Consider the following 26,640-nt stretch of genomic DNA (forward strand, 5'->3'; position numbering starts at 1 on the left):
TCAGCAATGGTTCAATGAACATGATAGCAACTTCCACCATCATCTGTAGCCACCACAAAGCGCGAATGTGAACCCCATTGAGAATGTATGGAATATGCTAGCAAAACAGATCAGGAAGCAATGTTCTCTTCCATCAAATCTGATCCAGTTAAAGGACTGTCTGGTGAACGCCTGGTATGTTGTAGGCATAGACGCACCTGGGATAGATTCCAACACCTTTTGGAATTTATCCTAAACTGCTATATGCTGTAATGCGGGCTAAAGTAGATCCAACACGGTGTTAAATGAAAGTTTCTTATTCAGTAGTATGTGTATTATTATTACCGTTTCTTTAGATTTTAATCTTATCATTATGACACTTGCAAAATTTTAAGGGTCCATTTGTGCAGTTATTTTATTCATTTATTCCTATTAACCAATAACAGCAACACAAAATCTTGTTTTTATATTTGTAATAATTTTTATATTATCTTTGAGAAGCATATTTATGGATCATTGTAAAATATTAGAATATGCTCCCAGTTGCAAAGTTCAGACACTTTCTATTCATTATTTCCTATTTCTCATTTTTTATTTATTAAAAAAAAGAAAAAGAAAATAAAAGAAAGAAAAAGCTTCTTTAATTAATTAACATGTTTATTTATTTACTATAAGATAATTATTACAAAACGAAACATTCCTTTATTTGAAAATGAAGTATATAAAACGAAGGGAATGGAGGGGGAACATTACTATATCATTTTTTTTTTTGGTAGAAAATCAATACTGACCGGATACAATTACAAACCATTCCAACACTTCAACAATGTTTTGACCATCTTATTTAACGTTATTATTCAGTAAGCATTTACTTTTTTTTAAATGTATAAATCAGTTGTCAAATGAACATGTAAACCTACAATGAATAGTTTGTTTCCGCTAAATAAACTGATTAGTGGTAATAAAATTTAAAAACAGCATCCCAGCAATTCTGGCAAAATATGGCATTTGATACACAGACAAACTAGATGTTTCTATTTGATGAAATAACAGCAACAGTCAATGCATATATTATATGTTAATAGAACTTTCAGTACAAAAACACTTGCACAAACATATATAGAACCCACAATACACTATAACCGATACCTAAAATTTTCGCTAATGTTTCTAATGTTCTTGTTTCATTTTTTTAGTTTATTTTATTGCTGAGTTGATTGACGGCCCTTTCTAGTTGGTGCGGAACGTAAAATTCCAGGGATGTTTCCTTGCAATGCTTCTTTTGTTTCCTCTTTATCTCCTTCCTTGGACGTTTCTGAAATCTCCTCGTGCACCACACTTTTCAGAGCCCTCGTTCTCTCAATGACGACTTCCTTTTCGGATGGCAGTTCTTCAGTAGAAGATGCATTTTCATTTTCTTCAACAACACGTGACATTTTCTTATTAAGAATTTTGTCGATCGGCCGTTTCAGCAACTGCAAAAATAAATGAAAATAATAAATTAGAAAAACGGCTTTCGATATCGATAAAGAATATGTGTGAGCGATGAATACTAAATATCTTCAGGCATCAAATTTTATCAAAACATTTAAGAGTCTGTCAAAACTGCATGAGTTCTCCGAATAGATTGTTTGCCGTATGAGAAGGAAAGCAGAGTTTCGATAAGAAAAACAACAAGAACAACAAGAACAACAAAAACTACTTCCTTTATCGAAGACAGCTCATCCTCGACTGGGAAAAGCTTAAAATACTGAAATCTCGCTGAATGGATTTGAATTCAGGTCTTTTTTCCAAACATATAACGAAAACTATTCAGGCGTCAAATTCAGTAAACTAAGAAAGTGATATGAAGCGTGAGGAGGGTGAAGACAGAGTCAATAGCAACAAAACATAATTTCTTATTCAGTGCTCTTCGGAGTAAAGATTTCTTCGGAGTTCGAGAAACATACTATAGAGTTTCGCATTTTACTACCTTCGGGCTGTCAGGTTAAGGATAGATTTATAAGTAGTCTAGTCTGCTACTAGAGGAACTTTTCTGTACATGTTCTTGATTTAGTCAATCTTTGACATATAAGCAAGTAGAGACCCTCCAGAAAAGATGGATTATTAATCCTGCAACTCAGAAAAAATGACCTCATCCTATTTGTGACTATAGTATATCAGCTAGCGTTCAGGATCCCCAAATGGCGGCATCTGTATTTTCTATGATAACTTCAAAAATAATCGGTCACCAGTCTCAGCTATCGTTAATGGTTAAACTTGGAGATTTGGCTGTCTACCACTTTCCAAAAGTTAGTTTGGATTAAAGGAGCTCTACCTACTTCCTTTGGGAATAAAAAGGCGTTACACGGTTTATTAATTAATTAATTTTTTTAAAGAAACAAGCCAGGCGTGTGTAGCTCAGTGGAAGTGGCGTTTGGTCGCTCGAACTTAGACTTAAGTTCAAGTCTAGTCGCCGACTGGAGGAACTTTTCCTAAGCCTTTCTTCTACCGGTTTCCGAGTTAGTCGATCTCTGGCACGGGCAAGCAGGTTTTTCCTCCCGAAACTCGGGTTTTTCATCCCATAAACTCATGAAAATCTACCATAGTACCCACATCATTTCAGACAGTAATATATCTTGTTATATCAAGAGATGGCAGCACTTGTTTGCTAGCCTCTTCATCGGTGGCTGCTATAATTAGTGGTAGACATGGGCCAGCTATCTCTGATTGGCTACTGGCAGAGATTGAACTGCCCACTCAGTCTTCAAAAGCTAGATAGAGTATAAAGGCCTCGCCTACTCCCTATAAGGGAATAAAAGGCGTTAGCTGATTTATTTTATTTATTTATAAGAAACAAGTCTTAATTCAAGGAGTTATACAAGCTCGTCCAGAGCAGGCTTTTAAAAAAAATCGTTGCTCACTGTGGGATGCGAACCAACTACCTACTTGGTTGCAGAGCATTTATGCTATCCACTCTGCCAACCAGAACTGTTTAATTTTATTTAAAAAAGTTAAATATAAAAATGAGAAAAAGTATGAAACTGAATTCCTGTGCGTTAGAAACATTTTCAACCGAATGTAGGTTTTTGCTGAATTATCTTATCTCTGTCATCCATATCCGAGATATATTTCATTACTGATGAGTAATTTATCATTAATCAGACGTGTTTGATTACATATAAATTAAATTGTAACGTTGCTTGAATGTGTTGCACAAAAACACATTAAAATTTCTTTATCTGTCGTATTATCTTTTAGTACTTTTGAGTTTTGAGTGAACTTTCAGTATCTCTGTGAAACAGCAGTCAGCACGAAATGATTCACAATGACTATCGATAGCACTTATCGCTGAATGTAATTGTATAATTCAAATCAGATTTTTTTCCTTCTATTTTTTGGTGTAATAGATGAAAATGGATTACTGTAATGCTAAAAGAGTTTGATTCACAGTTAGTTGTGTACATTAAACGTATCAAAAGTGCTGAAAATCCTTTATAATCAGATCATATTTCATTATGATCTGATTATGTTCCTGATCTTTCATTAAATCAATGAAAGATCAAAAACATGTTTCTAAGGATATTCTCTATAGATGTCGAATTATTCTTCCCACTGCCTTTTCCTCTTTGCCTGCTTATTACATGTCATAAATGACTCTTTTATAATCAACAAGTTTGACTGTTAAAATATCTCAAGATCGTGAGGAAATTTATTTTAAATATGTTCTTCTTCTTTTACACCAAATACTATCCATATCTTACTAACTATACTTCACTCTGTTTCTCTTTTCTGAATTTTTGTTAACAACCTAATCATCAATAGTGAAGATGATCATGTTTGCCCTCGTCCAGTTCACTTCCTTACAGAAGACTTAATATGTTTTCCATGCGTAAATTCATTGTTAAAAGACTTTTTCAGTTTTGCATATTCTAAACCAGCCATCGCTTAGAGCAAAGTTTCTTAAACACAGTGTAACCGAATGTGGAGGGGTCATGAAAAATTTGGCAACAGTAAAAGGTTTCTGAACGCGCAACGACCAAAAATTAATTCAGATTCGAGGTAATTGCTTGTAATTCTTTATTCAAATGATAAAATTATATGTTTATCAAAGAGTACTTTTAAAATAAATTTCTTTATGATTTATTATCAGTAAGTGTTTGATTTGTATACCTATTTATATACCTGTATACCCGGGGTCGCGTAAAAATTTCTCGGGCGAAAAGGGGTCGCGAGTGGAAAAAATTTAAGAAACGATGCCTTAGAGTATTATACCTTTTCTCTGGCACTCCCAAGCATTGATCAGTTAGATTATTCATCCGGTCATGCATTTTCTTCAAACCTTATCAAAACAGTGGAGTTTGTTGATCATTAGGCTGTAAACAACCACCTCCAAACGATATCCAGTTTTTCATCTCCTTATGAGTTTCCTCCTATTTCTGGTCTTTGGAAAAATTATTAAAAATTAGCACAGCAGAGCTTTTCAGAATAACTGGAAAGGAAAATGTCACGACATTCCTTATAATTAAATGAAGAAATATAAAACAAAGATCTGGAAACATTTCCAGATCTTTGATAAAGATCTGGAAATGTTTTCCAGATCTTTATCAAAAAACATGCATAAATACACCTTACGTTCGGAATAAATAAGGAAAAGATGAACTTATTTCTTGTTTAAATGGGACAATTTAAATCTGATTTGAACATGAAACACGCCTTTTATGAATTCTGTATTACTTCCTTTAGATTAATTTAAGATACATTGGTATTATTTATAGAGATGGCGGTTGTAATCCTGTTACAACATAATTCATCTATCCATCTTTCATTAATCCTTAACCATAAACTTGAGTAGCTCATTCTTCTGCTTTTCTTCGTCACATTACTTCTTTTTTTTTTATCTGCATGTTTTTCATGTTTTAAAATTGCAACTTATGATATCCAATTGCAACTTTAGGAGTTTCACAAAATTAACTAAGCACTTAGAAAATAAGGTGTAAGTCGCCCAATTTGGACGGCTAAACTGGCTTAATAATAGTAGACTTTAGCAGATTTTAGCTCACGAAGTGACCGAGGCGATGGCAGTTGGCGGGCAATGCCACACCCAAGGGCGTTCGATCAGATAAGTGTGATGATCGTACTGGATACATCAGTCGCTGGATATCTTCCGTTTCAAGATACTTCACCACTTGAGCTCTATGGGCAGTGGCATTTTTATGCATCAAAAGTCGTCTATAGAATTCGAGGATATGTTCTCATTACCTCTGAGCATCTCTATCAAAAACCACCATGAAGAAGAGTGCGGCCATTGATTATTCTTTTGCTATCAGACAAGAATACTGCCTCTACTATAAGTGTCCTTTACTCTGATGGTGAAGGGATGGCCCCGCATTCCTCGTTCTCTCCAGATCAAACGTCTCGATATGTTTCAGACAATTGAGAATAACGCTGATTCGATTTAGAATAAAGATATTTGGCTGCCTGAAGTTCTCGATAAGTGAAGCAGAAATTCCACAGTATTGTTCATTAATGCTTTGAAGCCACATTCGTGTTTGTCAACGTATTAAGCTAATTTTCATTGCAATTCACTGATTTTCAATGCAAGTAGGTTTCTCAGTACGTTTTCGCTCTATTACAAGACGCATCATTGATTATAATAGATTGCCTTCATTAATTCCATAACAACATTCAGTAATGGTATGTCCAGTGAATGAAAGCAATCCAGGTTCACAGAAAGGCGTTTGTTTTCCGGAAGTTCACGATTGCACAGTTGCAAGAATGTCGCAGAATTTGTCCTTCATTTAGGAATACCTTGGTTCTAATTCTAAGAACATGAGGAACTTAACTTTTGAACTAAAGATAAGTTAACTGGAGTCAACGCAGATGGCAGGATTTTTCTTCCTAGACACTCGAGATTTCCCTCCTGCAAACAGTCATAGAAAAATTGCAATATCTAGACAGATTTCAACTTTCGTTCGCTTACGCCATGTTAGTCCTCTGTGACAGCTGCGTTTGGCACATCGATAAATAAGTACAAAACTGATTAAGCTATGACGTCATTGCGATAAATTAATAAAAATGCAAATGGTCATGCATTTAAAGAAGTAAGCACATTTAATATTATTGCATACAATAATCCTACCACGCCGGCTATATTAAGACAGAGAAAGAAAAAAATCTCAAGTTTTCTTACTTAACTAATCAATAATTCAGTTCCGTTAAATTAGTTATGCTTGGACATCTTGCATAAATTAAACAGAACAAAAAACAATAGTGCATACAGCGCTATTTGCACCGTCTGCCGAACAGGTTATTCAAAGTGACCTCACTGAAATTTCCAAATGATTTTAAACCTTACCTTTAGAGTGACAAGAGAAAAATTCCAGTATCTCTGCACAACACGAAACAAACATTAACTTTCAGACGTGCGTATGCTACTTATATCAGCCACATATTTCATTATCAGACATTGGTTTTTATTCCTTATCTGTCAGGATGTTATTTCACCTCGTTTTGTGTACATAGTCATAGAGATCGTGTGTAACACACATATTCGATTTTGGAAATGTCGTTTTATTAGTTTCACTGGAAACCTGTACTTGCTGTGGAAGTAAATCATGGCCATTGATAGTGTTTGTACTGTAGATTACCTTTTTTTTTTAATGGACTGTAATAAACCCTCAAGTGCTAAATAAACTTTGTGCACTTTTATAATAAATACGACTTGAAAGACACGATAGTTTATCAGTTATTTATTGAGTGATTTATTTTTGTTCCTTTCAATCAACAATAAGGTAATAATTCGAAACAAAATAATTAGAATAAAACAGTTATTTAGTATGCAAGAAAGAATATATATATATATATATATATATGTGTGTGTGTGTGTGTGTGTGTGTGTGTGTGTGTGTGTGTGTGTGTGTGTGTAATAAATTTTTTACCTTGGGGATATTGTATATTAGGATAACCAAGTTATTTTATAAACTTGGTTATTTTAACTCCTAATCCCAAGTATGCAAACAATTATTAAGTTTGTGCCTGAAACAAAGTTCAAGTCTAAAGATGATACAACACCAGGGCAACTCATTGTAAAGGTGGGTAAAGCTCTGATCACTATTCTTAGTATTTTCCCATAATGTAAACACATCTCACTAGAAGATGTATACTGCAATGCCTTATGAGTGGGATCACTACCCAGACCGGTTTCAAACTTTTTCATTTTTATTAAAAATAAAAACACCTTGTTGTAACTTCTATGGGTAAAGTTGATAAGGCTCCGTATTACTATAACCTTGGTATTTAGGGTCTAGCTACTCACTGAGGAGACCTCAAAAAAGGTTGAAACCGGTCTGGGTAGTGACCCCACCCATAATGCATTGCAGTATACATCTTCTAGTGAGATGTGCTTTACATTATGGGAAAATACTAAGAATAGTGATCAGAGCTTTACTCACCTTTACAATGAGTTGTCCTGGTGTTGTATCATCTTTAGACTTGAACTTTGTTTCAGGCGCAAACTTAATAATTGTTTGCATACTTGGGATTAGGAGTTAAAATAACCAAGTTTATAAAATAACTTGGTTATCCTAATATATATATATAACAATATGTGTAATATTGTTATGCAACTGTTTTTATATAATTAGAAATTAGAAATAAACATGGCAAAAACCAATGTATGCCACATTATTAATATTATCAGAAACTATTCTACCAAACAATGAAAGTAAAAACAGAAAAAAAATTACCACTTTATATGGATAAGAGAGAGCAAAATATTCCTTAAAAAGACACAAGACGCAAAACCAATCCAAATAAAATCCATAGAAGTTCTCAACAGGCTGCCGCATTAAAAGTAATATTGACGACTCGTAAAGAAGGGAACAGCACACCAACCTACATGAATGAAGACCATCAAGCAGATGTAATCACCCCGGAACATGATAATTGCCACATTCTGAAATCAATAGTAGAATGGAAACAAGTGACTGCCCCCAAAAAAGACTATCTATTCTCCACATCAACATCAGAAGCATTCAAAAATACTGGCTGATCGTGCAAGCTTATCTGAAGGAAGATATAGACAACATAGACATTTTAATACTGACTGAAGTATCTACGATAAACAAAGAGGCAACCATCTACCAAATGTCACACTTCCAACAACACAAACACTGCAGACAAACCAAACGAGGAGGTGGTATAATAATATTTACCAAACATAAACTAGAAGTAACAGAAATAAACTATAACCTAGAATACGCAGAAAACATATGCATCGAAATTAAAAACATAAAAAAAGAAAACTCCTTGATATTAAACGCAATATACAGACAACCCAACTTAACCATCACAAATTTTTTAGATGAACAAAACAGATGGCTTTCAGCCAGTAAAGAAGGCGTCTCAGAATACTTGATAATAATAGGAGAAATGAATATAAACATTAGGAACATATATAACAACACAGAACAATACCTAGACCTGCTATCAGTATATAACATAACCCCATCCATAAAGTTGTACAAACCAGAAGAGATAATCGGAAATACAGCAACCTCACCCTGTATTGACCATATAAATATACGGGCCCCTCCAAACAGTCACACAGCAGCCGTCATAACATGCAAACTGGCAGACCATTATTTCACAGCATTGCAGTTACACACTGAACCAGATCCCATAAAACTCTCTGAGACTACAAAAGAGTATTATAGCATTCTAAACGAAACAATAGTAAACGACGAAATCAGAAAAACAGACTGGATCCAGATAGCATTTTTAGAATCTGCTGAAGCTGTATATAATAATCTTAAACTTGCATTTAATAAAATATATAACAAAGCATTAACAAAAATAAAAATATGCTCCCAAACAAAACAGAATCCATGGATAGCAGACAACATATTAACAGACATACAAAGAAAAGATGCCCTATGGAAACAACTTAAGAAGTCGCCAAACAATATCGCTTTAAAAGCTGAATACAAAAGAAAACGGAATGTCCTAATAACACAGAATGTCCTAACTACTACAGTAACAAATTAACAACAGCCCAGAATGACATAAAGGAAACCTGGCACCTGATTAATGAAATGCTGGACAATATACACAGAACCACTGCTTCAGAAACAATAAAACAAAGCTTTGCTTGCGACCCCGAATCCCTCAAACAGAGTTCACGAATTTTACAATTCGTGAACTCTGTCCAAAAACTACAAGAAACAACCTTTCCTCACACAAACGAACATGCTCCAGTAGGTCCATGAGCAACCCAGTCGATGTGGTTCCCCACAGTAACAAAAGAAGAACTATCACTGGAAATTCAACAAATTAGTTCTAACAAAGGACCGGGAATAGAAGGAATCGGACCAAAAGACATCAAGAAACACTCAACCAACCTATGTCCAGTTACACAAAAACTGTTAAATAAAATCTTCGAAACGGGTCACATACCTGAAACACTAAAGATTGCATTAATCACACCCATACACAAACATGAAAAAAGAAACATTATAAGTAATTACAGACCCATCGCACCGTTGTCTGTAATCAGCCAAATCATGGAACGCATCGTGCACTGCAAACTCTCCACATACGTTGAAAAATTTCAAATCATACCTAAAACACAATATGGCTTTCAAAAAAATAAAGGAACAGCAACACTCCAGGAACAGCAACATTTATTAGTTTCACAGACCTAATAAATGCTACATTGGATAAAAACAGAATAAAATTAGTCGTATTCATTGACCTAACAAAAACAATTGACACACTAACAGACAAAACCTTGTTAACGAAAGTAACGCATATTGGAATCGGAGGTCGTTTACTCCAGTGGTATAAAGCAAACATAAAAAACAGGAAGCACATCACACTGTTAAGTTCTGAATTAAACAAAAATTAAATTAATTTACGTTTCCTTCAGACTTAACATGGGCTTGCAATTTTGAATCAATTATTGATGTACCAGAATGTACTAGACTCTTGTAAATTTCACTAAAATATTACTAAGCTGAGAATCCTTCATTTAATATGTGATATTATAAAGTATTGTGAATTGCTGAACTGCTTAAGTGTAAGTACTTATAAATTACTGGGTGAAAGAGATAATCCGATTAAATAGAAATGGCCGGAATCGAAGCACGTGCATCAAAGAGTACAGGTGCACCCTTTCGTACGCAAATAAGTATCCCCCCCCCAATCATACGCGCAGAAGCGTTGGCTAAGATCTCCGTGTGTGGCGCGCAGCACTGGGTGACGTGAGGTGACGCTAAGAAAATGGGAGGATTACATTGCATACATTTGTTTACATATGATACTTACATTACGTAAATTTGTTTACATATAATATATATTTTACATATATGGGTTTACATGTGATACGTACATTACATGCATTTGGTTACATATGATTTATCTTGCATGAGAAGTAATTTGTCTTTAAGCTTATCTGAGGATGACACCTGTTGGTTATTATTTATTGTTTTTTTTTGCTGTGTTGGAGAGCTACGAAATCTATGATTGAGAAATTCGCGCGCGCACCCCCCCACTAACCTGGAATGTACTGATGCGTCGCTGAACTCGAAGCCTGAACGAATATATTTTGTTTCATTAAGTTTGTATGGTATTTTGGGTGCGTGTTTCTTGTTCATAGTATGACCTTAGAGCTCTTTTCAGGCTATTGTAGTTTGTAAGGTTTCTGTATTCAAAATGTAATTTGTTTATCATGTCTGGGATGTAGAAGAGTCGTGTGGCTTTTCCATGGTGAATATTGCATTTATATGTATTATAACCAGTATTTATATGTATTATAACTAGTAGTCTGAGGTCTTGTTATGCTATATGTGTTTCTGACTGTTTTGTAGTTGGCATAGAAATAATGTTTTAGCAAAGCATCATAGTGACATAAATGTTTTGCTGTCAGTATTTTGTATTCTGACATTGCAGTGTATATGAAGTCGTTATTGTCACTTTGTTCCCAAAAGATCAGTTTTATGATTTTGTACTGTAACGAGATCAATCTATTTAGTTTGTTGGGTGCACCGAAAGCATACGTTGTTATAGCGTATCTTAGTATATTTTGAATAGTGCTTTGTATATTAGTGTTTTTAGGTGTGTGGGGACTATGTCTTTTAACCTATAGAGTTTGCCACTTATTGTTCGGAGTTTGTTGTGTAGATGATTTATGTGCCTATTCCAATTCATATCTGCATCGAGGTAAATTCCAAGGAATCGTATTGTTTCAACCTGAGTGATTGTAACGGTTTTGCTGTTCTGTGTGTTGTTTATGTTGGAAAGTGAATGTTGGATGGTTATATATTTGTTATCAACTGGTCGAGTCAGTGGATTTCTGAATATTAATTTTGTCTTTTCTGAGTTTAAGTGTATGGAGTTTTTCGTGAGCAAGTCTGCGATCAGATTTATGTCATGTTGCATATTTGCTTGGGCTATGTTTGTGTTATTATGGATGGATATTATCGCTGTATCGTCTGCGTATTGGAATATCTTACCTTTGAGAGGTAGCTGGTTAATATCGTGCGTGTAAATGTTGAATACAGTTGGGGAGAATGCAGCTCCCTGTGGCACTCCACAGGTTACTGGTGACTCTCTATTTCGGTTTGACGCAATATGTGTGATATTTTCTATTTTGGAGATAGTTTGTAAACCACCTGTGCAGAGGCCCGTCTATTCCAATATGCATCAGCTTTTCTAACAATGTTTTATGTATGAGTGTATCAAATGCTTTAGTTAGATCAAGAAAGATTACCATGGCAATTTTTTTTGTCTAAGACGGTATTAATTACGTTTGTAATGTCTTCCAAGAGAGATATCGTTCCATTATTTTTCTGAAAACCATATCGTGCTTTGGGGATAATTTGAAAGTTCTCTGTATATGCTGTGAGTTTCTTCAGTATGATCCGCTCCATAATTTGATTGATAATTGCTAATGTTGCTATGGGTCTGTAATTGCTGATTAAATTTCTTTTTCCATGTTTGTATATGGGTGTGATTATGACGGTCTTTAGCATACTTGGTATCTGTCCTGTTTTATATATTTTGTTTATTAATTTTAGTAGGATAGGACCCAAGCTAGTTGCATGTTGCTTGATATCCTTAGGTCTTATGCCATCAATTCCTGGGCCCTTGTTTGGTTTGATTTGATGTATTGCAGAGAGAAATTGTGCTTCTTTTATCGTTGGGAACCATAATGTCTGTTTTGATAGTGGTCCAAGTGGAGGATCACGTTTTCTGATTGAGGGAATATTTTTGTGCAGTTCTTGGATGGAGTCTGCAAAGTATTGGTTAAAGTCATTTGCTAGTTGTTGGATAAGTTTTGCGTCTTTCATGAAGCTGTGTTTGTTTTATGGTTTCGGAGGCGGTGGCGTTGGGAGCACAATCCAGCATTTCGTTGATCAGGTGCCAGGTTTGTTTCATGTTGTTTTGTGCAGAAGTTAATTTGTCTCTGTAGTAGTTTCTTTTTGTATTTCTTATTTGTGTTGTAAGGTGATTCATTGTTATCCTATATTCAGTTTTTAAAGCTGTGTTATTTGGATATCGCTTTAATTCTCCATACAGCGTCCTTTCTGTATATTACTAGGATTAAGTTTTGTGTTATCCAAGGAAATTGGGTTATTTTTGAGCTAATTCTGACTTTCTTTGCAGCTTTCTTATATATTTCCTCCAGTGTGAGTCTAATGTTGTTGTATAAGATATCTGCGGAATCTGATGCCATGTGTTCCCAGTTGGTTTTTCTAATTTCATGGTTGACTACTTCTTCGTCTATTATTGTTTTGTGTTGCTTTTCTTCTGTGGGGCGTTGCATGGATATGTCTTAGTGTGAAGGGTTAGAGCCGTGAAGTAATGATCTGCTACTTTGCATTTTATGACTGATGCAGTGCAACAGTTTGGTGGTGCTCGGACGTTTATATGATCAGAGCAGGAAGCAGTGATAGTATTTCCGAATATTTCTTCTCTAGTACATGATGTTATTGTTGGTATTAGATTATACATGGATAGCGTGTCTAGGGATTGTACAGTGTTGTTCTGGTTTTCGTTTGCAATATTTATGTTTATGTCGCCGATTATCATTAGGTATTCTGTTGAGCATATTTCTTGGCGTGAAAGCCATTCTTGTAAGAATTTTATCATGTTTAAGTTTGGTGGCGTGTAAATAGCATTTAGTATTATGCGATGCTCTATTTGTTGTATTAGTAATTTTGAGGCAAAGGGTTTCAGCATGCTCAAATTGATAGGCAGTTTCTTTTGCTATTACTTTATATTCGATAAATATTAATATTCCATCCCCTCTTTTTGTTTGACTGCATGATCTATGTTGTTGGAAGCCTGGAATTTGGAAAGCAGTCGCTTGGTCATTAGTTATGGATCTTTCTGTTAGGACCAATATATCAATAATACCGGTGTAATTCTTCAGATAAACCTGTAACAATAACCAATGTTTTCGGATGCTTCTGATGTTAATATGCAAAATTGAGAGTCCTCCCGCCTGTACTGGGTGTTGTTTCCATGCATCAAGTGATTCGAAAGTACAATTGCTGATGTATTCTGGTGTGATTACATCTATCTGATGGTATTGTCTTGCGTTGCGTTTAAAACCTTGACAACTGTTTTTTTTTAGTGTGCTGGCTTTTATGAGATTGTCTCTTGCAGCCTTGCTTATCAGACGAACTATGACTGGTGCGGGTCGTGGCAAGCCTTGTTTTTTGTTCTTCCTGGGAATCCGATTTATGGTCTTAATAATAATAATAATATTATTATTATTTTATTATTAGTAGTAGTAGTAGAGCCTGTGTAGCTCAGTAGAAGTGGCGTTTGCACTCTATGGCGCTCGACAGCACGAGATTCGAATATAGCCGGTGACTAGATGAAGTTTTTCTAAACCTTTTCTCGGCCGGTTACCGAGTTAGTCAATCTCTGGCACGGGCTAGCGGGTTTTTTCTTCTGGAAACTAGGGTTTTTCGTCCCGTTAACTCAATAAAATCGGCCGTCGAACCCATACTATTTTCAGACATTAAAAATATTGTGTTAGGGTTAGGTACCACGAGATCGCGGCACTTGCTAGCCGCCTTCTTCAATGCATACCGATTAATTAGTGATAGCCTTGGGCCAGCTATCTCTGATTGGCTACCAGTGAAGATTGAACTGTCCACTCAGTCTCCAAAAGTTAGATAGGGCTAAACAGCCTCGCCTACTCCCTTTATTTTTTATTTTTAATATTATTATTAAGAGAGACCTCAAAGGCGTTACGGACTCATCGAGGAAAGTCACATGCTACACACAACTATCATGACATATATATTCTCCAGTTGTATTTGTAAGTGAAGGACAAGAATGCTCTCTTGTCCTTTTCCCACCCTCCATAAATTGAATAATTCCAACATTTGAAATCCCGTATGAACCTTTCAGAAGTTTATGCATCTCAATCATATCTCCCCTCTTTCTCCTGTTTGCTGGTGTCTGCACTCTACAAATTCTCAATCTGACTACATAATCAGAATTCCACAATCGAAATATCATTTTTATACTCTCCTTTGCACTCACTCCAATATATCAAAATCGCAACGGAAACCAGGAGACCAGAGCTGTGCACAATAGTCCAAGTTAGGTCTTATCAAAGCCTTGTAAAGAGTCAAAATGACATCCTTATCTTTACATGTGAACTTTCGTTTCAGCATTGTAATTATCTTTTGAGGTGTATTTGCCATCTTTGCTACATGGTCCCTGAACTTCAATTTTCTATCCACTAGCACTCCAAGATCCCTAGCCTCATTAGTTTCTTCTATCATAAACCCACCATTATAATACAACATTGGATGTCTAATCATGCCGAAGTGAATCACAACATTTACTGACATTAAACTGAATAAATTTTCCCATGCCCACAATTCCAGCCTATTCAAATCATTTTGCAAGTACTGGATATTAGCATCATTCTGATTAACCTACCAATCCTTGCATTATCAGCAAATAGCTGTATGTCGCTTGTCAAATCCTTCCAAATATCATTAATGTACAGATTGAATAGCAGTGGAATAAGCACCGATCCTTGTGGTATACCACTGGTTACCTTAAATCTTACAGACTCACATTCACCCTATGCGACATTTTGATATCTGTCAGTCAGCCACCCTGTTGTTCACGCTAATATTCTATAACCCAAACCCATATTCTCCAGTTTATGCAACAGTCTACCATGCTGTATTCTCTCAAAAGTCTTAGCAAAATCCAAAAGTATCATTGTGTATCCTTTCCCCTTGTCTAGTTCAATGGTAACATTATTATAGAATGTGAGCAAGTTGCTAAAACGACCTTCCCTTAGTAAATGCATGTTGTTCATTGCAAAGTAGAGATTCACTGTCAACCCATTTCTGAATACGAGCCATAACTAATTTTTCCAAAATATTCACCACCACTTTTGAGATACTAATTGGTCGATAGTTGGATACATTGGTCTTTGCACCATCCTTGTGGTGCAATGGAATTACCGTACATTCTTTCCATTCTGCAGAATGGAAAGAATTTTAACAAAAACTCATATTAATCAACCTGATCAGAGGAATAGCCAGTTCAGCTGAACACTCTTTAGCACACGTGCGGATATCCCATCAGTCCCTATTGCTAAATTCTTATTCAATTTGTGCAATAGCTCTGATACCTCATCTTCACACACCTCAGTTTATTCATCCAGTGAAGAGATAGCAGTGAGTTCAATGTGACGTAATGTCAGGTTGATAGCTTTTAACAAAATCGGCACTCATTAGTTGAACAACCTTTTCTGCATCTGTAACCCTCATGCCATCTGCATTTAAAAGAGTTATTTTTTCATATGAATCTTTCTTTTACTTGCAGCATATCGCTAGAATTCTTGTGGGTTGTCTTTAGCACTCAGAACCAGTTTATTTTCATACTCATACTTTGCTTTTGAACAGTTGTGGCTATTCTAGACTGCTGCTTATACTTTTCATAACGGACATCATCTTATGCAGACGGTATTCCTTCCCTATCATTATCATCATTTTCTTATGAATCTCTTGCTTAATAAGATTACACATCCATTTGATTCATGCCCTATTTATTCCTCGAACTCTCATGACACATTCTGATATCGCATCATTTAAGTATGGTTTAAATGCTTCCCATCCAGCAACCGATCCCATTCCATTGATCTCAGTATACTTCTCAGTTGGCCATAATTTCCTACTTTGTTGTTCAGCATGTAACCCTTTCTGGATGGAACATTCGTAAACTTAGTCACTTACCAAGTAAGTATCGAATGATCACTGTCACCATCCGGAGGCAGAATAGTTACGTCTTTAACTGAAACGCCCTCTGACACTATAATCATTCTTTCACTCCATGAGAAGTAATTTCACAAAATTAAAAATTAAATAGTTGTATTAACAAATGGTGATATCACTCAGGGTAATATATATTGTAAATATTATTTACTATGATGTATTTATTGTTTGTTTAATAAGACAGTTTCTGTGCAAATGACGTTTGCGTCCATAGTACTAAATCACCAGAACAAAAAATCGCTCTCAGTTTCGATTCCAGTTACGGACTACAGGAACTTTTTTCTAAACCGTTTTTCAACTAGTTTCGTGTTGGACGATCACTGATAGTCTCATGAAATGTCTGCCATAATTTCTTCCCTGGGTGCCAATTAAAGTCCTTAATTGTGTCGGGACATCTATTCTGTGATAGGCGAAGGATAGAGGCTTTGAAGGCTAGTAGCCAGATGCTCACTAGCCTTCAACATTAGTTGGGATAAAATGGCCTCGCCTACTCTCTTTGGTGAGGAAAAGGCGTTAGCAGATTATTAATATGCTAACATACCAGTATATTAATATTCTTATTAACATAATATAAAAGCAGAAGTTATTTACGCATAGTACATGTGTCTATGGTTTTGGTCCATGAATATATATATATATATATTCATGGACCAAAACATTATAACCGTGGGAGACCCAAACATTATAACTGTGGGAGGACAGAAGAGAGATCTCAGTCCTTTTTAGGACTAACAGGGCAGCGGATCGCAATGCTGTAGCCAATGAAGTTTTAACTGAGGCTCGGTTAATGCCGTTACTCAGCCATGACTAGAGCTTTTAGCTCAATAACACTCCATCCATACAGATTCTCTTCATTCAAATGACGAGATAAAGAGTCAAGGACTCAGTTCATCGCCCAGTTCTTTTTAGGACTTTACTTTCAGAATTATAACCATCGAGTTTTGGAACGGCGCTAGACGAGGACGTGTTTCAATTTCAGTGGCATTTCGTGTTTTTCGCATTGCACGGGCTCCATCCCAGTTCGAATTTCTACTTTCTCCCCCTCTGCATGAAATGTGCATGGGGGTCAATGGATGTGTAGGCCACAACCGAAAAGTCGAACAGTGGTGTATGTATGGATTATATAGGGAGGTAGAAAGCTCTAGCTGAGGCCCAGTGAAAATCACGGCTCTTCCACCGTTACTTCGAGCGTCTCTTTGTGACTGTGGGATTTTTACTTGCTGGTAGATCATCGATTTGATCTACGGGATTTGGGTAGTGGGACCCGCTGATCAAACTCTAAGGTTTGATACTTGACATTGATAGACATATGGACATGTAAAAACTAATAGATGAAACAAAATTCGAAGACGTATATCGGGAATTCATCAGATTAGGGGAAGTACTTAATAATAACTGGCCAGGAAGAGTTAAACTCTATGACACGATTCCCCCACAATCGTCACAGAAGACAGTCTAGAAAAATGACACCATGAGAACATGACGGCGTTGGCCATCGATCAGCGGAGCTCGGGGAAGTATAAAAAACAAAAAAAAAAAAAAACGGAAAATCTCCTTTACTAGAGAAACAACAAAACCAATACAAATAAAAATTGATAATAATACAAACTGAAGAGAAAGAATACCCCCAGTCATTCTAAGTGACAAAAATCAATGGACATCAATAGTCACTTCACTCTGAAATCTGGAAATGTCATTTACGAAAGTCACCAATATAGAAGAAGGAATTCGCATCCAACCAAAAACTTCTACCGATTACAGACAACTTACCAAATTATTGGATAATAGCAACCTACCCTACCATACATTTGCACTCAGTAGTGAAAAGAATCTCAACGTTGTGCTGAGAGGGATAACAGAATCAATCTGAACAGACGAAGTTGAAGCAGACCTCGAAAACAGAGGTTTCAGACCTACAAAAGTAAGATCTACTAAAGTCAGACCTACTGAAGAAGCTATATGCATAGAGCTGATAAGACACCATATCCTCTAGTACTGGTAGAAATCAGCAAAGACCAGAAACACATCTACGATCTTCAAACTATCTGTGATTTAGTCATAAAGACTGAATCATCAAAGCACAAATCAATAAGAAGATACAACTCCAAAACAAGAGACCCATACAAGAACGCACGTCTCCCATCAAGCCACAAAATCCACAACGGACGGAAGCACGTACGCTGAAGTAGCAAGACCAATCTACATAAAGACCCAAAGCTAAGAATAAACCATTCACAGCAAACTAACAAACCTATCCTACAGACCATAACAGGCTGCATAGAAGAAATGCTTGCTGAATTCCAGCAAACCAACACAACTCAACTCAAGAAGTCAAGGATATCCTAAGACACACACACAGTCATTGTTCTCTGAAATCCTTAATCGCAGTAATCGTAGCTGGAGATTTTAATGCCAATCCTTCAGTCTGGAATAGCAGAAACTCAAATATCAACGGAAGGATACTCTACTCTTATACACCTTCACGAAATATAACAGTAATAGGACCCACGGATCCGCACGCTACGGAGCAACCAGCAGCCCTGAAGTACTCGATATAGGTTATACTAAAAAATAGTGCACAGCTACCAAATGCAAGCAATTAACGACTTGAGTTCTGACCACACTCCCATCACATTGCAACTAGGCACCATATAGGAGTTAACTGAAAATACCACCACAACTGTTAACTGGAATCGATTCTCCTCAGCACTTCCGGAAAATATTGGCCCACTACATCTCCCGAAGAAACAGAAATGGCAGTGACATCCTTTGAAAAGCAAATATTAACTGCAATATGACATTTAACAAATATGGTTATATTTGTTACCCGTACACCGCCAAATTGTCTCCCAGAGGACATAAAACCCAGAAAAAACCGGTTACGTAGACAATATCAAAGAACAATGGATCCCGCAGATAAACAGGCAATCAACAGAGCAATGAACCAGGTTTGATATACTCTGAAGAATCACCGAAACCAGCTCTGGAACAAGTTACAACACCTAAAGACGGAAGATCAATCTTTGTGGAAAATTATGAGATCGCATCGCTCAAAACCTTAACACTCTTCCTCCATTCAAAGGTGAATGTGGAATAGCCTGCAATGATGAAGAAAAAGCAGAAGAATTTGCAGGCAGCTTGGGAAGACAATTCAGCCCCAATTATGTCAATATAGATATAAACTTCATAAGAAAAATCCATACCTAAGTGCTTAAATAACTCTGAACTCCACACTCCCATCCCACAACAAATCCATATCACCAGTCGAGATATATCAAATTTTAAGAAAACTAAATAACAAAAAGGCTCAGGACCCAGATGGAATCACAAACAAGGCGCTAAAACTACTTCTATGTAAAGATAATAATATTATTATTTATCTGGTGGCCAATATTAATGCCATCCTACGGCTAAAGTACTACCTAGAATGATGAAAACGTGCAGATGTTTTCCTAATTCCAAAACCTGGAAAACATACACAGTTTCCTCAGAACTATAGACCGATTAGCCGCCTATCTTGTAGGGGTAAGATAGCCGCATGCCTATATTCACACGGATTCAAGAGGCAGCAGATAACAACCACGTCATACAGGATGAACAATTCGGCTTTAGGAAACATCACTCCACAACACTACAAATCTACATAGTCGTCGAATACATCACACAAAGTTGATGGCAACAACACTCAGGTGCAGTCGTCTTGGACATAACTCAATCGTTTGATAGAATTTGGCATTATGGTCTAATTTTCAAACTACATCAAGCAAGATTCCTATTACCACTAGGTTTACTCATTAAATCATATCTGAGCTTCAGACAATTCAGAATAAAAATGAATGGAATCAGATCCACTACAAGAAGAATTACGGCTGGAGTCCCTCAAGGCTCTTTGCTATCTCCCTTGCTCTTTTCCATATACATGGCAGATCTCCCCAAGTTATCTCCATCCATCACCGATCTCTATACTGATGACACGATTACCATAGTCAGGTCACTCCATCCTTAACTGGCCATAAACAAGATGCAGATACAATCAACGCATTAGAGAATTGTTACTGCAAATGGCGTATATCAATCAACCCATGGAAAAGCTCCGCAGTACTAATTACCAGACGTAAAGCAGACCGGAACACAACCATACAAATGTTTGGAAAAATCATCCCTTGACACAACTCAGTCCAATATCTAGGAGTTCAGCATGATAAACGCCTAAACTCCAAGACACGCAAATAAATCTCCACTAAAGCTAATCAGACTATAGCACAGCTTTATCCACTCTTGAATAGAAACAGCTTCCTAAACATAAACAACAAGGTTCTCCTCTACAAATCAGTAATAAGACCTCAACTAACTTATGCCTCACTCACCTGGGTACATATGGCTAAGCGAAACATCCAAAGATTACAAACGATCCAGAATAAATGTCTAAGAATGGCGATTAATGCCCCTTGTTTCATCAGAAACCTTCAATTACACCGAGAAGCCAACCTTATAGATATCAAGACCTACATGATAGGCGTTGCAGAAAAATTCTTCAAAATAACAGATAATCACGCAAATCATCTAATTCGACACCCAGCAGAACACAAGCCATCAGATCGTTTCAAGCACAAAAAAACCCCAATCCTTCATCGCAAGAGAAAGCTGATACAGCGTAAAAAGCTCACAAAGACCGGTAATTAACCCACAATAATCCCATCATCCACTAACTAAAATTCAGATGAAGGGCTGAAGAGCCAAGGACTCAGTCCATCACTGAAAGAAGTTCCAAGTTCCAAATTATAACCGTCTGCCTAGTGGCAAGCTGAGTCTCCTTTGGTCAAAACTACGGAGGGTGTCCTGAGGTATTCTAGACTAAGTAGACAAAATAAAGTTTGGAGATCCGACATTGAGCAATGTATGGCTTCGAACGGAGGACAGGGTGTTCCACGTGATCTCCACAAATGTTCGATGGGATTCAAACCAAGAGAATTATGTGACAAGGAGCGCACATTGTTATGCTCCTCGAATGGATATGTAAATTTCGGATCCTGCCACATGCACTTATTGAGGGAGCGTCTACGTAAGTCCGGTAATAAAAGCTGGGATGCGCTGCATGTTTTCAACTGCAATCGATGTCAAGATACGACGTTTAGCTAAACTGAGAGATTTCCACCATGTAATGGTATTTGGGTACGAGATCAGTGATCAGTCTGTTTATGCCATTGCTACCCGTCTCAATATACCGAATTGCCCTGTTGCTTATGCCATTCGTAGATGGAATGTTGATGATGCTACCACAGCAAGAAAATGCCCTGGGAGGCCACCGACACTCACTGACGAGATCGACAAGCTCCGTTTGCGTATGTTCGAGGAATCCGCTATAAGAGGCGGACATCGTTCTCAATCTGGGAAATGCTGCAGGGACATCTGTCAGCACTTTAATCCCCGCCCCTTCTCAACGCAAAACGAAATAAAATAAATTTGTTTATTTATTTCGGATTGGTGTCTTTCACATCATTCCTGGACAGCAGATGATTGGAAAAGGTTCTGTGGAACGACGATTCAATCTTCCAAATCTTTCGCTCTGATGGTCGTGTTTAGATCTGGAGATTACCCGAACGGTTCCAACCGGACTACACCAATCCAACTGTCAAATTTGTTGCAGGCTCAAAAATGTTATGGGGTTATTTAAGTTGGCTGGGGGGTTTGGTCCATTGATGAACGTGCCCCAGACCATAGTCTGATGGATACCTGAACATCCTGGAACACTTGATGCTTTCACGCTGTGACCCTTACATGTTTCAGCATGATAATGCTTTGTGACATACTGCAAGATAGCTCTCAGAGGCTCCAGACCTCTGAGACGCTGAATTTACTCTACACCAGAGGGGCAGTCATCAACATCATCAATGGGGTAGCTTTGCGCGAGGAATGGAAGAATATTCTTGTTGCGACGTATCATAAATTGGTTGAAAGCATGCTCAGAAGGGTAGTTGCTGTCATTCAAGCCAAAGGCAGTTCATCTCGGTACTAGAAATGTAATTCAAACACTTTTTTTTTTTTTAACAGAGCTAATGTACCAAATACTTATGTCAATATAGTGTATGTAGTTAAGATTAAAAACCTACCTTCCCAATATCATTTAGTAAACTGCATGTATGATTAAAAGCTTTCTGTGCTTTGGTGACTTTCCTTTCTTTGTTTGGTAAGTTTTCTTTCTTTTTATTTTCCCTTTTTGTTGTATCTTCTGATGTTTTACTGTCAATAGTTTTGTCTTCTTCACATGAATCATTAGATCGGCTTTTTTTTGTTTTAACGTTTGAAAAATTTGATTTTCTCTTCTTCGTGTCAAAAGTAGCGCCGTAATTCCTTTGCATTCTGATGCTTTTCCTGCAAATGAATAAATAAAATGCATTTAAAACAAGTTTTTAAAGACAAGACATTTCTGCTTACAAACCTTGCAAAAATCACGTAAATTGGTAAAAGAGGTAAATGTTTTTTACCCTCCTCCAACTAAATTTATTTAACTGATTTTAACGTATTTCATGAATCCATATCTGTAATCCCAAGTATTTTATCAAGTAAGTAAACAATATTTAGGCATTAATAGTTTTTGCAATATTTGTTATGAATAAATATTTATTACATATTTCATGCGCTTTATTCCTTTACGTAGCTCTCGTGGTTCCAAAGGTATGTGTAATACTACTGTCAAAATGATTGCCTCAAGGAATAAAAATAAGCGATTGAAAAATGTCTAAATTAGCGTTCTCATTCGAGGTTAGATATTTTTGAATCTCTCCTCTCGCCATTTTCAAAAGGGAAAGGCTATATAAACAGACAAATGTATCAAGGTTTAATCTATTGGCCACTGATGGAAATTCTATCGAATAATGATGATGATGAAGTTGATGTTATTGTTGTCAGAGTGTGGGCGTATCCAGAATAGCAGATTTGACATTTGGATCCAATATGAGATACTGGTAGAAGTTACTAGTTTCTAGTCGGTGGCAATGCAGGCTACATTCATTCCCCGATGTGTTCTGTGTAGATATGGGTGGTCACGAGGCATGTTTGTCTATTTTGAAGGATGAAAAAAATCTAGTTTCCGGGAGGAAAACAATTCACCTTCGTATGAGGCAGGCTGAACACCTTTAGCCGAAAAGACCCAATAAAGGATCCTCACGTCATGGACAGGAATCGAACCTAGAGTTTCGTTTACCTATTCAGCTACGGAGACTCCACGAAATCGATGACGACTCTTGATGTTGATGAAGATGAATGATAATAAATTGATATAAAATATGATAAACTGCCAATAGAACGAATGGAAAGAGGATGTTATTGTTTTGGCTTATCTACTATAGGTTGATCAACCAACCGTTCATGTATGGACTCAACATTAAAAAAAAAAAAATTAAGACAATAATTTTGTCTGTTTATTGAGTATGTTCTTCTTTCCGATTTGTTTCCTTTGAGGAATGAAAACCCTAACTTTCAAGCAAGAAAAAATCTTGCCATCTCGCACGAGACGATGGTGATTGTGAAAAATGATAAAAAATATAAAAAATAGATGAAATAAAAGTATATGTTAATATGTATATGTATGTACACTGGTGTCAAAAACTTAAGGAAGAACACTATTTCTGAATATTACAATCGCAACTATAAGTATGTCCACTTTTGTAGATCTTCGCTTGGCTTGGAGTCAAGAGTAGTCGATTCATGCTGAAAGGGAGAAAGAAATAAAGGACGTACGAATTGGTTGCCAACACACGAAATCACGCGCTTTTTAGATAACATTTTCCAATTGTTATATAAGAAAAATAATTACCACTTTAAAAACTACAATTATCATAAAAGAGAAGTTAATTTTCCGACGTGTAATAATAAACAACTCATCCCAGAAGACGGATTTATTACCCTATTATCGGAATGGATTCTCCTTTTTGTGACATGCGCAGAAGTGTCGAAGGGTAGCGAATATGTGGGCGTACTATAACAGACGAATTAGTTTCTGGAAATTTCTATATCGGACGATTTCGAGTAGAAAGTGGGTACAGGATAAAATCCAAAAGGCTGCGTTAAGCGAATTGTGTTTGAAGGAAACTCTTTTCGCGAAGAAATAAAGTTGCAAACTTGGATATCTTGTAATGTCTCAAAGATATCATCTAGATGAATTCACGCGGGAAAAAAGTATTGGAAAGCATTGATGACGGCTGCAGAATTACTGATATCGCCAGGGAGTTTGGAACCTCACATAGTGTTGCATCCAGGCTCTGTCAGCGTTTAAACCAATGGAATGCGTTTCAGACGTTTCCTAAGCGGTTGCATCTCGCTCAATCGGGCATGAAGACAGAATTTTGGTTATAATAGCAAAATGCAAGAGCCTGTGTAGCTCAGTGGATGTGGCGTTTGCACACCACCGCGCTAGGCCGCACGAAGGAAGTCTTGGTTTCGAGTCTAGTCGGCGACTAGAGGAAATTTTTCTAAGCCTTTTTTCGACCGGTTCCCGAGTTAGTCGATATCTGGCATGGGCAAGCAGGTTTTTCCTCCCGGAAACTCGGGTTTTTCGTCCTGTAAACTCAAGAAAATCGACCGTGGAACCCACATTATTTCAGACATTAAATATATTGTGTTAGGGTTAGAGACCACGAGATGGCGGCACATTTGAGCCGTCTCTCTTCACTGCGTGCCACTTAATTAGTGATAGCCTTGGGCCATCTGTCTCTGATTGGGTACCAGTGGAGATTGAACTGCCCACTCAGTCTCCAAAAGTTAGATAGGGCTAAATGGCCTCGCCTACTCCCGTATATACGGGAATAAAAAGGCGTTAGCTGATTAGCAAAATGCAATCAAAGCATCACGGCAGTTCAGTTTGCACTCGGCTTCATTCAAGCAGAGGTGCGGGGATATCTCGACAAACTGGGCCGATAAGTCTGTGACAAGTAAGCCCATAGGCCTGTACACCCGCAGCTTGCAGTTTGCGTCTCTTTATCCACAGCTCATCGTGGAGCACGTTTTCAGTGGTGTTGTATCCATAAAAAATGAAAAAGGCACCAATAGGCTAATGTACTCTATACAGATGAGGGTCGTTTTAGTCTTTCCTCAGATTCTAACCACAACACTTGATCTGGCATGAAAGTGGTACTTTCGAATCGATAGTATTAATCGAATCGAGTGGCCAGCCCGCTCCTTCTCAGACCTCAATGCCATAGAACACGTTTGGGACATAACAGGGAGAGGCATTTGCTGGTCGAAATTCCCCTCCAGAAAACAAACAAGGCTATAACCTTGCTCTGAAGGAGGAGTGGGCCAGTTTGCTTCAAGAAGTCCAGAATCATTTGGCGCTAAGCATGGTACGACGTTGTGAGAGCTGCATCGCAGTTCAGTATGGGCATATTCCATACTGAAATGTCTCTCTGAATCGATTTCTGTAAGCACTGTACATTAATTCCTTAACTACGTCATTAGGAAATTTGTAACTTTTGCCAAAAACGTATTGCAGTTTGTACGAAATTTATAACATATTTTTTGTTTATATATATATATATATGAATATGTTAATTAATTAAAATGAATTAATTCGTTTTAAAAAAATTAAAACGAAAACGTAATATATACAGCTGCGACAAAAATAAAATAAACATACCTACACTTCAATTGCTGTTTTCGATCTTCACTCCTTTTGTTACTGTTCGATTATTTTGGTGTCTTCCCAAAGATAGAACAAATCGTTATATCACAGAAGGAATCCAAAAGGAAAAAGTTGTGAACAAGTAACTTTTATGTGAATCTTAAATGGTTGAACTCGCAGTTGAAACTGACAGGAATTCTATATTGGAACCTAAATATACGTAAATGACGTTGGGCTTTTGTTAAATCAAAAGCAAAGTTACAGACCTGTTCAAAGTACACCCGTTTCTTATATTATAAGTATTTCTTGATATGATAAAGAGGAAAGTAAATATGCTTTTTCTTCCTTCCTTTCTTCTCTTTTATATGTTATCTCGCAAAAAAGGTGACGCAAAACCTATGGCATATCAGGGCCTCGAGTGGATAGTTTTCATCTTTAAACTGATTAAATTTATCTTTCTTGCTTTGTATATTGGAAGATGTTCTAAGAATACTTATTGTAGATAATTCTAAAGCATTCTTTTATAATAATGCATTGATAACACGTAGTTGTTGTTAGTTTTTAAAAATATCTTCTTCTTCTTCGAGTAGCAATTCTTTTTTTTTTATATATACATTAAAATATCAACCTTTTATGTTTTATAAAATACAGTGGGATATAAATGAATTAAATGCAACCTTCTAAATCAACAGGAGATATATTCCGAATGTGCGGACTTTGTATCAGTGAACACTGACGCTCTTA

At 36.7% G+C, this 26,640-nt stretch overlaps 1 protein-coding gene across 3 annotated transcripts; it reads right to left on the reverse strand.

Annotated features, from left to right (window-relative positions):
• Positions 1–615: 615 nt before the first annotated feature.
• On the reverse strand, positions 616–26,173 carry LOC150103810 (uncharacterized). Of its 3 annotated transcripts, none has more exons than XM_090396553.1 (3): positions 25,916–26,173; positions 22,388–22,649; positions 616–1,454 (listed from the first exon to the last, which is right to left on the reverse strand). In XM_090396553.1, exons 2-3 carry the CDS (start codon positions 22,634–22,636, stop codon positions 1,182–1,184), a joined length of 522 nt encoding a protein of 173 aa, XP_090252679.1. In that variant the 5' UTR covers positions 22,637–22,649; positions 25,916–26,173; the 3' UTR covers positions 616–1,181. The 3 variants fall into 3 exon arrangements, 2 of the variants coding, with proteins under 2 accessions (XP_090252679.1, XP_090252678.1); XM_090396552.1 differs by having other exon boundaries at positions 25,912–26,172; XR_016548662.1 differs by lacking the exons at positions 22,388–22,649; positions 25,916–26,173 and adding an exon at positions 6,317–6,470.
• Positions 26,174–26,640: the final 467 nt, after the last annotated feature.

The sequence above is a fragment of the Typopeltis vanoorti genome, chromosome 8 (assembly GCF_054136105.1).
Source record: "Typopeltis vanoorti isolate ZY-2024b chromosome 8, IOZ_Tvanoo_1.0, whole genome shotgun sequence".
Taxonomy (NCBI): domain Eukaryota; kingdom Metazoa; phylum Arthropoda; class Arachnida; order Uropygi; family Thelyphonidae; genus Typopeltis; species Typopeltis vanoorti.

Bases quoted from the DNA above. Each gene is read 5' to 3' on its own strand.
- LOC150103810 (XM_090396553.1), bottom strand. From the start codon at position 22,636: ATGCAAAGGAATTACGGCGCTACTTTTGACACGAAGAAGAGAAAATCA. The intron at 1,455-22,387 runs GTAGGTTTTTAA...TTATTTTTGCAG, and splicing joins TACTAAATGATATTGGGAAG to TTGCTGAAACGGCCGATCGA.